Below are 13,361 nucleotides of genomic sequence, written 5' to 3'. Positions count from 1 at the left end.
AACCAGCATTTCCCATGGTTAGTCCACCTAGCCTGCACATCCCTGGACACTGAATTTAGCATGGCCAACCCAACTGACCAGCACATCTTTGGACTGTGGGAGCAAACCCGCAGACACGGAGAGAATATGCAAACGCAACAAGATAGTTGCTCAAGGCAGGGATTCAGTTCGCGTCTCTGGTGTTGTGAGGCAGCAGTGCTAACCACTGAGCCACCATGCCGCCCCAGATCAGTGGACTTGAAACATTAACAAAGGATGGATGATTTGCTTCCGTTATACAGGGCACTGATGGGACAAGATCTTGAATACCGTGTGCAGCTTTGATCACCTTGGTTAAGGATTTAACTGCATTGGAAGCATTCAGAGACGATTTACTTGATTGAGAACAAATTAGCGGGTTGTCTTTGAGGATAGACTGAACATGCTGAGCACATTTCCACTGGAATTGAGGAGAGGTGGCATGATTGGATTGTTTAACATCCTGAATGGCCTTGACAAGGTCATGTGGTGTAAAGATCACTTTTAATTTTTCAGCCTGAGGACTAAAAACAGGAAGATATTTCTTTAAAACCAAGTAAACAGTGTAAAAAGTTGTTTGCAATTTTAATAAGTTATTGAAACACCCTGTGCATTATAAATACAATGTTGCCATATTGGAGCAGTGAGAGAATTGCAGACAAATTGACACCCTTCAGGTTCAGGACAATTCTGTCCAGAGAAGTCTCTTGATTGGCTTTTCAACTGGTACCAGTCATTGTGGGTTCAGACTTTTCAGCATAGCAGCAACCACTTGATTGGTTCCTGACAGATGGATGCAGCGTTATGTGTAGGCAATAAAGCAAAAAACATCAAGCCTGCAAAGAAAAAGTATCAATTTCTCTTTTACTACTTTACACACAGGGAGACAAAAATTATTTGGCTACTCTTCTTCATCTTTCCTCAGAGTTGCCCCATCTGTAAATCCCCTGTCGAAAGGGAAAAAAAGGAAGGGCAACTCCAAAGACAATGAAAGGACAAATTGTCAAGTAGCAAATGAAAGACGGAGAAGCAGTGTATCTACAACCTTGTATCATCAGTAGAGTCAGAAAGAATCAAAACAAACTAAAAAAACACTCAATACTCAAGTTGTATCTCTGGCAACTAAATGCTTGAATGGGAATTTTTGAAAGGAACAGAGTTCAAGTTACATGAATATAGATGACAATCCAACTTGCTTACTTCTTGTCATTCACTAAAAACAGTATGATTACAGCAGCTATTTTCTGGAAATGGAAAAAAATCTTGTCTGCATATTCTTTTAACCTGAATTGGATAGGCTGCACAGAATTGGAGCAATTTGGTGGTTTAGTCAAATTTTCACATTTGTGATGACTCCAGGAATAGTAAAGCTTGATTTCCAGTGCACTATCCATGAGAATCATGACACAGGAAAAGGTGTTTCCACTTATGGATGAGTCTAGAACTAAGCAGCACTATTTCAAAATTTGAAGTCACCCATTTCAAACAGAGATGAGAAGGAAAATTTTTCTCTGATGGTTTTGCAACTTTGGAACTTATTCATGTTTAAATGGTGGGGGCATTATTTCTCAAACACACAGATGGATTCCCTAGTCTAATAAGAATCTAAGGTTTTGGGGATAGATGGGAGTGTGGAATTAAAAAGACAGACAGATTAACCATGATCTTAATGAATGGCGGAGCATGCTAAAGGGAAGAATGGTTCACTTCTGCTCCTATTTCACATGTTTTCATACAGATTTATGTAGCTTTTTCGAGAAGCAGAAATTTCAATTCTGTTGTCATCTTTAGTGAACAAATACTTAGCAATCCTCTATTTTAAAAGGGTACTATTGCAATAAAGATACTAATTTCATCATAAAAGGTTTTGCTTACGTATGCTATACCACACCTACAAACCTGAAGTGCATGGAGGACTGGAGCATGGTCGTAAGTAATTAGTGGTAGCAGTGACAGAAGTGGTGGAAGAAAGAGTCTGATACAAAAACGTCTGTGACCTTTCATCAGAACTGGGACGAAGCGAGAGATGAAATAAGTTTTGATGAAGGGGCAGGGTAGATAAGAACAGCATGTCACAGGGTGAACAATTCTACAGACTGAGATAGCAGCATTAGTAAGGGTTACAGGGAAATGCGAAGAGAACAGCACTGAAATCTTAATGCTTATTCTGAGAGTCGGTGCAGATGGGATGAGCCGAATGGGCAACTCCTGCACCATACCATTTTTGAGTCCGTGAATCCAGGGCCTAAGAGAATGGAGAAAGGATAAGAAGGAATACAAAACAAAAATGTACTTAGATGGAGTGGGCCGCTGACAGAAAGAAAAATTAAACAAGCAAAGAAAAGGGCATAGAAAAATGAAGCAGAGATTATAGATTTAATTTCTTGAACTCAGTAGTAAATCCGTATGTCCCTAAGGTGTACAAAGAAAAATTAGAATCTGTTCAAGCTTAATGAAATTGCACAATTAAACATTGCAGTAGCTACCATAGCTGAAGTAATTTGGGTGGAGGTGGAAGAGACAGCATGAGAGGGATAATTAATTTGAATCTGTCAAAATTTTGTCAGCCTTCTGTACACTTGCCACAAATAGCTGTACATGTTACATATATATATATATATATATATATATATATATATATATATATTGCTTTACAACCAGCAATGTGACAACCTTTTGCTCTGATTATCAATGGGGTCATAAATACAGTCAAATATATTTTTAAAAGTATACAATAACAGTCTTGTCAGCAATGAGTACTTTCTATTCATGTGAAATGAATGTTCCTTTGGAGAGGCTGAACAAAATTAGTATTGTAAAGAACATGGAAAGAACTTCACAAGTGCTTTGCTGCAAATATGATTAACATAAGTAATACAAGAATTTCCTTAATTTAGTTGGCCTTACTACAGCAAATAACATTAATATTTACCCCTCTATGCTAATATTGTGAACTCATTAATTTCACCAATTAACCAATGTGAAAGGTAATTTTTGGTTAGAAATCTATAAATGCTATGGTCGTCCACCTGAGGCCCATAAAAAGGCTCATGCGAACAATTGTGAAATCACATTTGCAGCACTGTCACAGAATCTTCCATGCAAATTTATGCTACAAAGCATTCTATTAAGCAGTTTTGCCTTAGAAGCCACTATTGTCACGAAATTATCCATCTGTTCTTTCCATATTTCTGAAGGTCATCATACTATTGGGACATGAGCACTTTGAAAATAGTTTTAAAGTGAAAAGAAATTTGCATATACATTTTGGAAAAAAAAAGCATGCGAGCTGATCAAGGCTATGAAGGCAAGTAACTAATGCACAGATTTACATACAGTTTGAAACTGAAATATGTTCACTACTAATGCTCTGATTAAGTGAGAGGTAAAGTCTAACATCAATGATTACTAATATAATTTTCAGTCAACATTTTGCCTCATTGCCTAAACAATAAAAGCAACTTGTAATCAAACAAATAGGTCAACATTTCCAAAATGAAAATAGGCAATCTAACTGCTGATATTAGCACTCAGAGCTTTAAAAAGATGAATTAGGTAAAACCAAAAGCATAAAGAACAATAATTACTCTTCTTTGATACAGCAAGCAAAATAAATGTCAAAGGTTTTGTTGACACATGGTTAAAAGGAGCATAGGGTAGCGTCAAGTACAAAAGCACCCAAATTGATAACAATTAACTGATATCCATTTCTCAAAAGTTACATTTGACAGGTTATTCTTAATTATGTATGCAAATTCATAACCTAAATTCCTACATTCAGCCTTTTGTTAATTGAAATGAACAGAATAGTAAACACATCACTCTTTAAACTACCAAAATGTACCTGAACACATATCATTGCTGTTGGATTTTAATGCATTTCAAACCACATCATAAAACACGGTCAGCAAAATAAGTATTCCATTTAAAATAAACAAACTAATGCTTAAATTACTGAATTAACAAATCAGCAACATTAATATTTCATGGGTTTATGAGTTGAAACAGACTGATATGAAGAGTACATTATTGGGACACATCTTATTATGCAGACCTGTTGCCATAATCTATTTTGGCAGTGACTTTTTGCTTCAGTTCCTTCAGTTCATCTTGCGGGAGTGTTCCAGAAAGAATCTGGGAGCGCCATTCAATAAGATCGTACATCATATGTCTAACTCGGCTGAACATCTCTTTGTTGTCATTCTAAAAGAAAAAGAATATTTGAATAGAAAATTAAACACAGAAAACAAGCACTGTTTTTCAAAACCATTCTTTACAAAATTCAATATTATTGATTAACAGCTTAAGCTTAATAACAGAATACTGATCACTTGAAGCTTTGAGGTGTTTAATACAAAACTCCGTTATACAAAAGTGTGTAATTTGTAGATCAAGCAGGAACTTACACAGTAGCTGTCATGTTGAAAGGAAAACTATGTTGGGGGAAAGGTAGAATCAGAAGTTGTAGTCTATTTCAATCCAATGAAATAGAAAGGAAAAGGGTTAAGGTACTTTATTTAGAATTTAGGGAGGAGATCAAAAAGCAGACAAAGGATAGTAATCTCTAGATTAGTTCACAGAAGGAAATGGCAGGTTAAAACATGGCGACAGGAGCATGAAGGAGGGAGGGAGGGAGCTTCAGATTTGCAAACTATTATGTTCAATTTGTGGCAAGAGGACCCAAATCAATTTGTACCAGCTGCACTTGAACAGTTAGGACTAATGTCTTGTAGGCAGCGTTAGGCCCTCATATGGCATAATGCTTGTATCCCTACCCCTGAACCAAGCAGCTAGGTTCAAGTCCCAACTGCTCCAGAGATGTGTAATAACATCTCTGAACAAGCTGATTAGAAAAACAGGTTAATTTTTTTTTAAATGTGGAGGCAGATTTACAGGGTTCTGGTGGCAATGAGGTAGTGTCCCTAGCCCTGAACCAAGAGGCCAGGTTCAAGTCCCACTGCTCCACAGTGTGTAATAACATCTCTGAACGTGAGAACAATATTTACATGTGCTGCAAAGGAAGGATTAAAATAATTCAACAGTATTCATATATAGTATTTAAAAAAGCAAGCAACACAGAAGACTAGGAAAGATAATTAAAATAATGAAGTTAGATGCAAACAAAGAAAATAAATTTAAAATTACATTTGGAATGCATATGCGTATTTGCACAAAGTGTAGGTAATAAATTTGGACAGCAAGTACAACTATGAAGTGGGATTAGGCATTTGTGATCATGGAAACATTAGTGTCAGAGACTTGGGACAGAAATATGGGATTTACCTGAATACTTAAATGGGGTTTAAAAAAAAAGTTGCCCACACGCCAACCTGCCCAACCATCCACTCTGCCATCCACCAACTCACCCAAAAACCTGGAACCTTCTCAGGAGCTACCCAAATAATGGCAACTCATGTTCTAAAAGGAGAGGTGTCACCTCACTTTGACCATTGAGGGATTAGAAGTCCTGGCTGAAAAATCAGAAAAAGGTCTGGTCACAGAAGTCTTTGTGAGCAGCACCAAGGCTCACAGCATCAATGTTGACCAGAAGATCTAGCTATAGTCAGGCTCGTGCAGCGCGCGCACACAGACACACCAGATGAACTCCAATGTGTGAAAGAGTGCGAACCTAATGGACTTTGGCAGGAAGAATGCACAGAGATACGAAGGTGTCTATATACAAATCTTTGAAGGTGATGAGTTATTATAAAGCATATTGCGTCTTTGTTTTTATAAAAACAAGGCAATAGAACACAAAAGCTGGCCAGTTATGCTAAAACCATAGGATGCATTTGTTCAGCACCAGCTGAAGTTGTAAGTTGTAAGCTTTGGAGGGTGCAGAAGGCATTTACCACTTTTGCTGTAGGAATAGACAGACACAAGAGGTTCCAACTACATGGAAAAGCTAGAGTCACTGGGATTGTTCTCCATAAAGCATAAACAGAAACTGGAAATGGTGTTTAAAATCATGGAAGATTTAGATAAAATAAACTCATTTCAAATATCTGAAGTATCACGAATCAGAGGTAAGTAGTTAAGGAAATTTAAAAACAACTAGTGGTGACTTGAGAAAAGGCCTTTTTATGCTCAAGAGGTTAGGACTGCTATTAAGTTGGTGGAAATAAAATCAATAGAAGAGAAACAGTAACAGATTCAAAGGAAAAGTGGATAAATATTGATGAGAAAACAACTGGTTGTGAATTGAAAAGAACAGAGGTGCAGAATGACTAAATTGCATTTTGAGGGAGCTAGCAGGACTGAATGAACCGAAGGGCCTCCTCACGTGCTGTACTATTTTCCGGATTTTCTTCCAACCATGACAGTAAAATGTGATACACGTGCAACCACAGATATTAAGTGAGTATTTGTGTCAGTATTTACTGTGGAGAAGGATGTGGAAGTAGAGAACCTGGAGAAATAAATAGTGATATCTTGAAAAGTGTCCATATTACAGAGGAGATGGTGGATAAATCCTTGGGACCTGATAAGCCATATCCCAGAACTTTGTGGGAAGCTAGGAAGCAATTTCTGGGCGCCAACTGAGATATCTGTACTATCAATTACCATGCGTAAGGTGCAAGACGACTTCAGGTCGGCTAATATGGCTTCATTATTTAAGAAAGGCCATAAGGAAAAGGCAGACAACTATAGACCGATGAGCCTGATGTCAGTGGTGGATAAGGTATTCTGAGGGACAGGATCTGTACATATTTGGAAAGACAAGGAACAATTAGGCACATTTAACATGGCTTTGTGCAGGGGAGATCATGTCTTACTGACTGGATTGAGTTTTGTGAAGAAGTGACAAAGAAGGTTGATGAAGGCAGAGGAGTGACCGTTATCTACATGGACTTTAGGAAGGCATTTGACAAGGTTCCACATGGTAGAATGGGGAGTAAGATTAGATCACACAGGGTCCGGGGGAGCCGGTCAATTGGATACAACATTTGCTTGAAGGTAGGACAAAATCAAAAATCACACAACACCAGGTTACAGACAAATAGATTTGTTTAAAATCACAAGCTTTCAAAGTCTCGCTCCTTCTCAATACCTGAAGGAGAACAGGGCTCCAAAAGCTGTGTTTTAAATTAAACTCATTGGACTATAACCGAGTGTCACGTGATTTTTGAACTTGTCCACCCAAGTCCAACACTGGTATCTCCACATGAAGGAGAAAGAGGGTGGTGGTCGAGAGTTGTTTCTCAGACTGCAGCCTGTGGCCAGCAGTATGTCGCAAAGATCAGGGCTGGATCCACTGCTTTTTGACATTTATATAAATGATTTGGTTGTGAATTTGACAGGAATGGTTAGTAAGTTTGTAGGTGACACCAAAATTGATGTCACAGTGGACAGTAAGAAAGGTTATCTCAGGCTGAATAAGCTGGGGCTATTTTCCCTGGAACACCAGAGTTTGAGGAGTGACATTATGGAGGTTTATAAAATTGTGAGGGTCATGGATGGGGTGAATAGCCAAGGTCTTTGTCCCACAGTAGGGGAGTCCAAGACGAGAAGGCATAGGTTTAAAGTGAGAGGAGAAAGGTTTAAGAGACACCTAAGAGGTAAATTTTTCAGAGGGTGCTGCATGTATGGAAACAGCTGCCAGAGGAAGTAGTGGAGGCTGGTACAATTACATCTAAAAGGCATCTGGATGGGAATATTAATGGGCAGGGTTTAAGAGAGATATGGGTCAAACGCTTGCAAATGGGATTAGATTAATTTACGATTCTGGTCAGCACGCATTGGTTGGACCAAACACACTGTGCTGTATAACTATGACTGTATGCATAGTATTCCATGAAAAAGTTTCAATACAACAAAATGTATGTGACAAGAACCATCCCCTGTCATTTTTTTTCCACGCTAAACAGCTTATTACTAGGATTCACAGGTGCCATTCAATTGACTGCATTTTGATGCACTTCAAAATAGATTGTTCCTGCATTATATATAACTAAGAGGTATTTTGTACCAGTATCTAGTTTCGAAAAATAGATTGTGATAAAGGAAACAATAGTTACATATGTAAGTTATCTAGCAAGCAGCCACACCCAAAGCAAAAGCACTATCATGAATTCAATGCAGAATGTGAAATTAAATCTATCGCGCACTGCAAAATTGCAACTACAAATCATACAGGACCAGAAATGACAATTGCAATCTATCTGACCCACCCCAGTTTCTAGAAATTACTTTAAACCCACACAAAAGTGACATTCTCTTAACAAGGCACTGATCCAAATAACACTAAATCTTCCATTCAATCAAGGATCCAATCTATAGGGAAACAGGATAGAAAGATTTCCCAAGAATGGTTAATTCAGAATAAACTTCCAAGCATTGTGGTCAGACATTCTCTTTACATCCTTGCATAATGGTGTGAAACTTATAGTATGGAGCTGTGTAACACACATTGTTTTGTGTCTTTAAGTCCTTGAGCACAATGGGGGAAAAAAAAATCAAGGAACAAGGAAATAAAACAATACTCGCAATTCAAGAATAAAAAGGACAGGTTAGACACATAAACGTTCAAGAAACACTGAGTTATGCTCAATGCCGGATCAATATTTTTCCATACATTTTCTAAGTCTCATTCATAAGTGCAGACATCACTGGTAAGGCCAGCATTAGTTGTCCATCCTTAACTTTCTTGGGAAGTTTACAGTGAGCTGTCAATTGAATTGTCCAACCGCGATAGGGATATCCAAACTGCTCTTTGGAATGAAGTTCCAGTATTTTGACCCAGAGAAATCCAAGTATGGAAGAACACCGAATGACAATACAATATAGGGAGTAAAATTCTAAATGGAGCCCAGGAGCAGGGGGATCTGGGCATATATGCGCAGTGGTTATAGAGGGGACAGATAATAGTACGGTAAGTAAAGCAAACAGTGTCCTTGGTTTTAACAACCAGGGCATAGAGTACAGAGCAAGGAGGTGATGTGACCTTGTTTAAGACATGTGTAAGACTTCAATGGAATTATTGTTTACAATAGTAGACATCATATTACATAAAGAATTTGAACGTGTTTACATGAACAGTTACACGATGAGGAACTTAATTTGTGAGCAAATATTGAATTTGGGACAGAAGGCAGCTTGGAGAAAATGTGATAGAAGCTTCAAAATCATGAACAGCATGGATAGATTAGATAGGGAGAATTTGAGGGCTATGGGGGGAGAGAGTGCAGGAAGTAGTTAGAGTATGGAATGCACTGCATGGAGGTGGAGGTAGGTTAATTGAGGCATTAGTGTGTGCATTAGATGACTATTTTGGATAAAATAATCTGCATGGGTATAAGGGTTAAAGCATGAAATTAGCAATGGGTAATAATGCTCACTCAAATGAACCACGCAGACTTGCTGGGCCAAATGGCCTCATTCTGTCCCAGAGCACTTGAGATTCTGTGCGGCCTGGAAGGAAAATTGTTAATGGTGGCATTCCACATGCCTGCTGCCTTTACATTTTAGTTGGTAGAGATCAGAGGTTGGAAGTTGATGTCAAAGGACTTACGGTTAGTTGTTTTAGAGCCTCTTCATATAGCATGGACTACTACCACTATACTTCAGCAGTGGTCAGTGATAGGTTAAGGTGATAGATGGGATTGCAATAAAGCAGGTTACTTTGTCCTGATTAGTGTCAAGCTTATTGAACATTTTTGGAGCAACCCTCATCCAGGCAAAAGGAGCACATTTGTTCACACGTTCTGAACTGCAGAGAGTGAACAGGTTTTGGGAAGTCAGGTGGTGAGTTCATTGCCTCAGAATTTACAGCCTCTTGCCGGCTCTTGAGGTCAGAGTATTTCTACAGCTTGTCCTAGTTCAGTTTCTGATCAACGAAGTTAACAGTAGAGGACTAGATGATGTTGAATATCAAAGAAAGTGCTTAGATTCTTACTCATTGTAAGTGGTCATACATGACTTGTATGAGGTAAATGTTACTTGTTGCATATCAAACCAAAGTTGATTGGTTGAATTTCATCCAGATCTTAGCACACATGAACATGGATTGCTTTGGTATCTGAGAAGTTGCAAATGATGTTAAACACTGCTTGCTGAAGATTGCACATTCTCACTCTTGACCTTATGAGGGAGGTGAACGTCCTTGTTGTAGCAGCTGAGACTAGGTCACTAAACTCAAACTCCTGCAACAGTCTACAGAAGCTGAGAGGATTTACTATCTTCGTGTGCTAGATATTCCTGAAACCAGTACTGCTCTCCGCCAACACCACAACTGCCTCCCCCGAATTGTAGCACATTTTGCCTACGTTTGATCTAATTCTGTAATGAGGCTGCATGCCTAAAAGCCCTAACAGAACTCAAACTAAGCATCAGTGAAGGGGATCAGCAAATATTACTCCACAGAACTATTAACAATGTTCTCCATTACTCTGGTGATGAATGAGTAAATTAATGGGGCAGCAACTGGCCAGATTAGATTTGCCCACACCAAGATTAGGAACGGTTGCATTTTGAAAACAATTGGTTCATCATAATACTTCATTCAATTGTGCTCAAACTGAGGGGTGGAGGAAAATATAATTGAAAAACAAAGCCAGCAATTTCAAGAAAAAGTGTTTGATCTTTAGTTCATGTGAATGAAACTTAGGAGCACTAACTAATGTCAAATACAAAGACAGCAGTCCTCATTATGGAGCTTCATGGAGTTACAATATTTCTGCAGGAGACCGAATGACATTAAACATAATATACTGCTTAAAACATAGCAGTGTGGAGAAAACTTCTTCGCATATTATAGTTCACTCACAACATACAACTGGCGCCATATACTCGACCATTCTCGAAGAGTTGTAGTGACTTCCTGAACCAATGGGAGCTCATTTGGTATAACAGTTTCATGTTGCCTTCAATTAAACACAAAACAGAATGGTTATATTCAAATTGCCAACTTACTTTCTTCAGAAACCTTTGTTATAGCAACAACAGCTTTCATAGAATGTCATATCTGCATATTAAAACTTCTTACTGTCTGAAATTGCTTTTCACAGACTCATTCATTGGATCACAATTAATTTTTCTAACATTTAAAACTGAAGATAGCAATATCAACTTATAATTCAATTTCCTTAACTAATCCAATGTCTGAAGCTATTTAAAGTCAAACAAAGCATACAAGTATACATTCAAAATTAGGCATTAAAATCAAATTCAAATTGAAAAATAGACTTCAGTACTGCATTTAATTTGCATATTAAATTAACTCATGCCTTTTCATTTACCTTTCTAGTGTAAGTTCTTAGCCTTATCCAAAAGCCTTGGCTTAACCTGGATATATTCACACTACAATCATTCAGGAAAAGAGTCTTAAACATTTCCACACATTTGAAGTGCATGATTGGCACAAATTTTCAGTAAGCAATATCAACAAAAAGAGGAACCAATGTGAAGAACTTTAGACATTTGAAAACAGCAAAGGCAATTGGAGCAACTGCACAAACGTAACTGTCTGAAGAACTACCGTAACTTTCAAATTCAGTATTGTCACAGAGATAGTCCACATGCTACTACGGCTCCTGTTAAACCTCTGACTCATTTCAACACAAAAAAATTACTGCCAAGAACTTTTTTAAGGTTATCTTCTCAAGGGATAGAGAAGGGATAAAAAAAAGCCATTAGAATTTAACTCAGCTTAGCTTCCTAGAGTATCGAAAAACTTCAATGATAAATTGAAAGGACCTACAAGCAGAATGCATCTTGAGGCAAGCATGTGGTCATAGACACATTTTATCAAGACAATATCCCAAGTTTTGAAAAAAAAAGTTCTGTAAATCCAAAATGAAGTGACATATTTTAAGGGCTAAATAGAAAATAAGAAACATTGGCTGCACTGCGAAATCACAAAAGATAAGGGTTTGAAGCCTCAGCTTTCTCTGAATACAACTTATAAATTATCCAGTGATAATGGGAACTGCAGATGCTGGAGAATCCAAGATAATAAAATATGAGGCTGGATGAACACAGCAGGCCAAGCAGCATCTCAGGAGCACAAAAGCTGACGTTTCGGGCCTAGACCCTTCATCAGAGAGGGGTATGGGGTGAGGACCCTGGAATAAATAGGGAGAGGGGGAAGGCGGACCGAAGATGGAGAGAAAAGAAGATAGGTGGAGAGGAGAGTATAGGTGGGGAGGTGGGGGATAGGTCAGTCCAGGGAAGACATACAGGTCAAGGAGGTGGGATGAGGTTAGTAGGTAGGAGATGGAGGTGTGGCTTGGGGTGGGAGGAAGGGATGGGTGAGAGGAAGAACAGGTTAGGGGGGCAGAGACAGGTTGCCTGGTTTTGGGATGCAGTGGGTGGAGGGGAAGAGCTGGGCTGGTTGTGTGGTGCGTGGGGGGAGGGGATGAACTGGGCTGGTTTTGGGATGCGGTGGAGGAAGGGGAGATTTTGAAGCTGGTGAAGTCCACATTGATGCCATTGGGCTGCAGGGTTCCCAAGCGGAATATGAGTTGCTGTTCCTGCAACCTTCGGGTGGCATCATTGTGGCACTGCAGGAGACCCATGATGGACATGTCATCTAAAGAATGGGAGGGGGAGTGGAAGTGGTTTGCGACTGGGAGGTGCAGTTGCTTATTGCGAACCAAGCGGAGGTGTTCTTCAAAGCGGTTCCCAAGCCTCCGCTTGGTTTCCCCAATGTAGAGGAAGCCACACCGGGTACAATGGATGCAGTATACCACATTGGCAGATGTGCAGGTGAACCTCTGCTTAATATGGAAAGTCATCTTGGGGCCTGGGATAGGGGTGAGGGAGGAGGTGTGGGGGCAAATGTAGCATTTCCTGCGGTTGCAGGGGAAGGTGCCGGGTGTGGTGGGGTTGGAGGGCAGTGTGGAGCGAACAAGGGAGTCACGGAGAGAGGGGATAGAAAAAGGTCTCGGGTGGTGGGGTCGGATTGTAGATGGCGGAAGTGTCGGAAGATGATGCGTTGTGTCCGGAGGTTGGTGGGGTGGTGTGCGAGAACGAGGGGGATCCTCTTTGGGCGGTTGTGGCGGGGGCAGGGTGTGAGGGATGTGTTGCAGGAAATGCGGGAGACGCGGTCACGGCTGTTCCTGACCACTGTGGGGGGAAGTTGCGGGCCTTGAAGAACTTGGACATCTGGGACGTGCAGGAGTGGAATGCCTCATCGTGGGAGCAGATGCGGCGGAGGCGGAGGAATTGGGAATAGGGGATGGAATTTTTGCAGGAGGGTGGGTGGGAAAAGGTCTATTCTAGGTAGCTGTGGGAGTCGGTGGGCTTGAAATGGACGTCAGTTACAAGCTGATTGCCTGAGATGGAGACTGAGAGGTCCAGGAAGGTGAGGGATGTGCTGGAGATGGCCCAGGTGAACTGAAGGT

The 13,361-nt window shown here is 39.8% G+C and overlaps 2 protein-coding genes across 3 annotated transcripts in view; one reads left to right on the top strand and one right to left on the bottom strand.

The window, feature by feature from the left end:
• Nucleotides 1–13,361, top strand: part of c20h10orf90 (chromosome 20 C10orf90 homolog) — a 377,977-nt gene that overhangs the window by 44,497 nt on the left and 320,119 nt on the right. The window lies entirely within an intron of this gene.
• dock1 (dedicator of cytokinesis 1) overlaps nt 1–13,361 on the bottom strand; it is a 562,483-nt gene that overhangs the window by 492,463 nt on the left and 56,659 nt on the right. For both annotated transcript variants that reach the window (XM_048551079.2, XM_048551080.2), the window contains exons 5-6: nt 10,784–10,880; nt 4,073–4,221 (exon numbers count right to left, since the gene is read on the bottom strand). In XM_048551079.2, coding sequence (XP_048407036.1) covers nt 4,073–4,221; nt 10,784–10,880 — 246 coding nt within the window. The remainder of the gene's footprint in view (nt 1–4,072; nt 4,222–10,783; nt 10,881–13,361) is intronic.

This window comes from Stegostoma tigrinum, chromosome 20, assembly GCF_030684315.1.
Source record: "Stegostoma tigrinum isolate sSteTig4 chromosome 20, sSteTig4.hap1, whole genome shotgun sequence".
Lineage (NCBI taxonomy): Eukaryota > Metazoa > Chordata > Chondrichthyes > Orectolobiformes > Stegostomatidae > Stegostoma > Stegostoma tigrinum.
The sequence above is the reverse complement of the archived record's forward strand: the minus strand, read 5'-3'. Positions and strand labels throughout refer to the sequence as shown.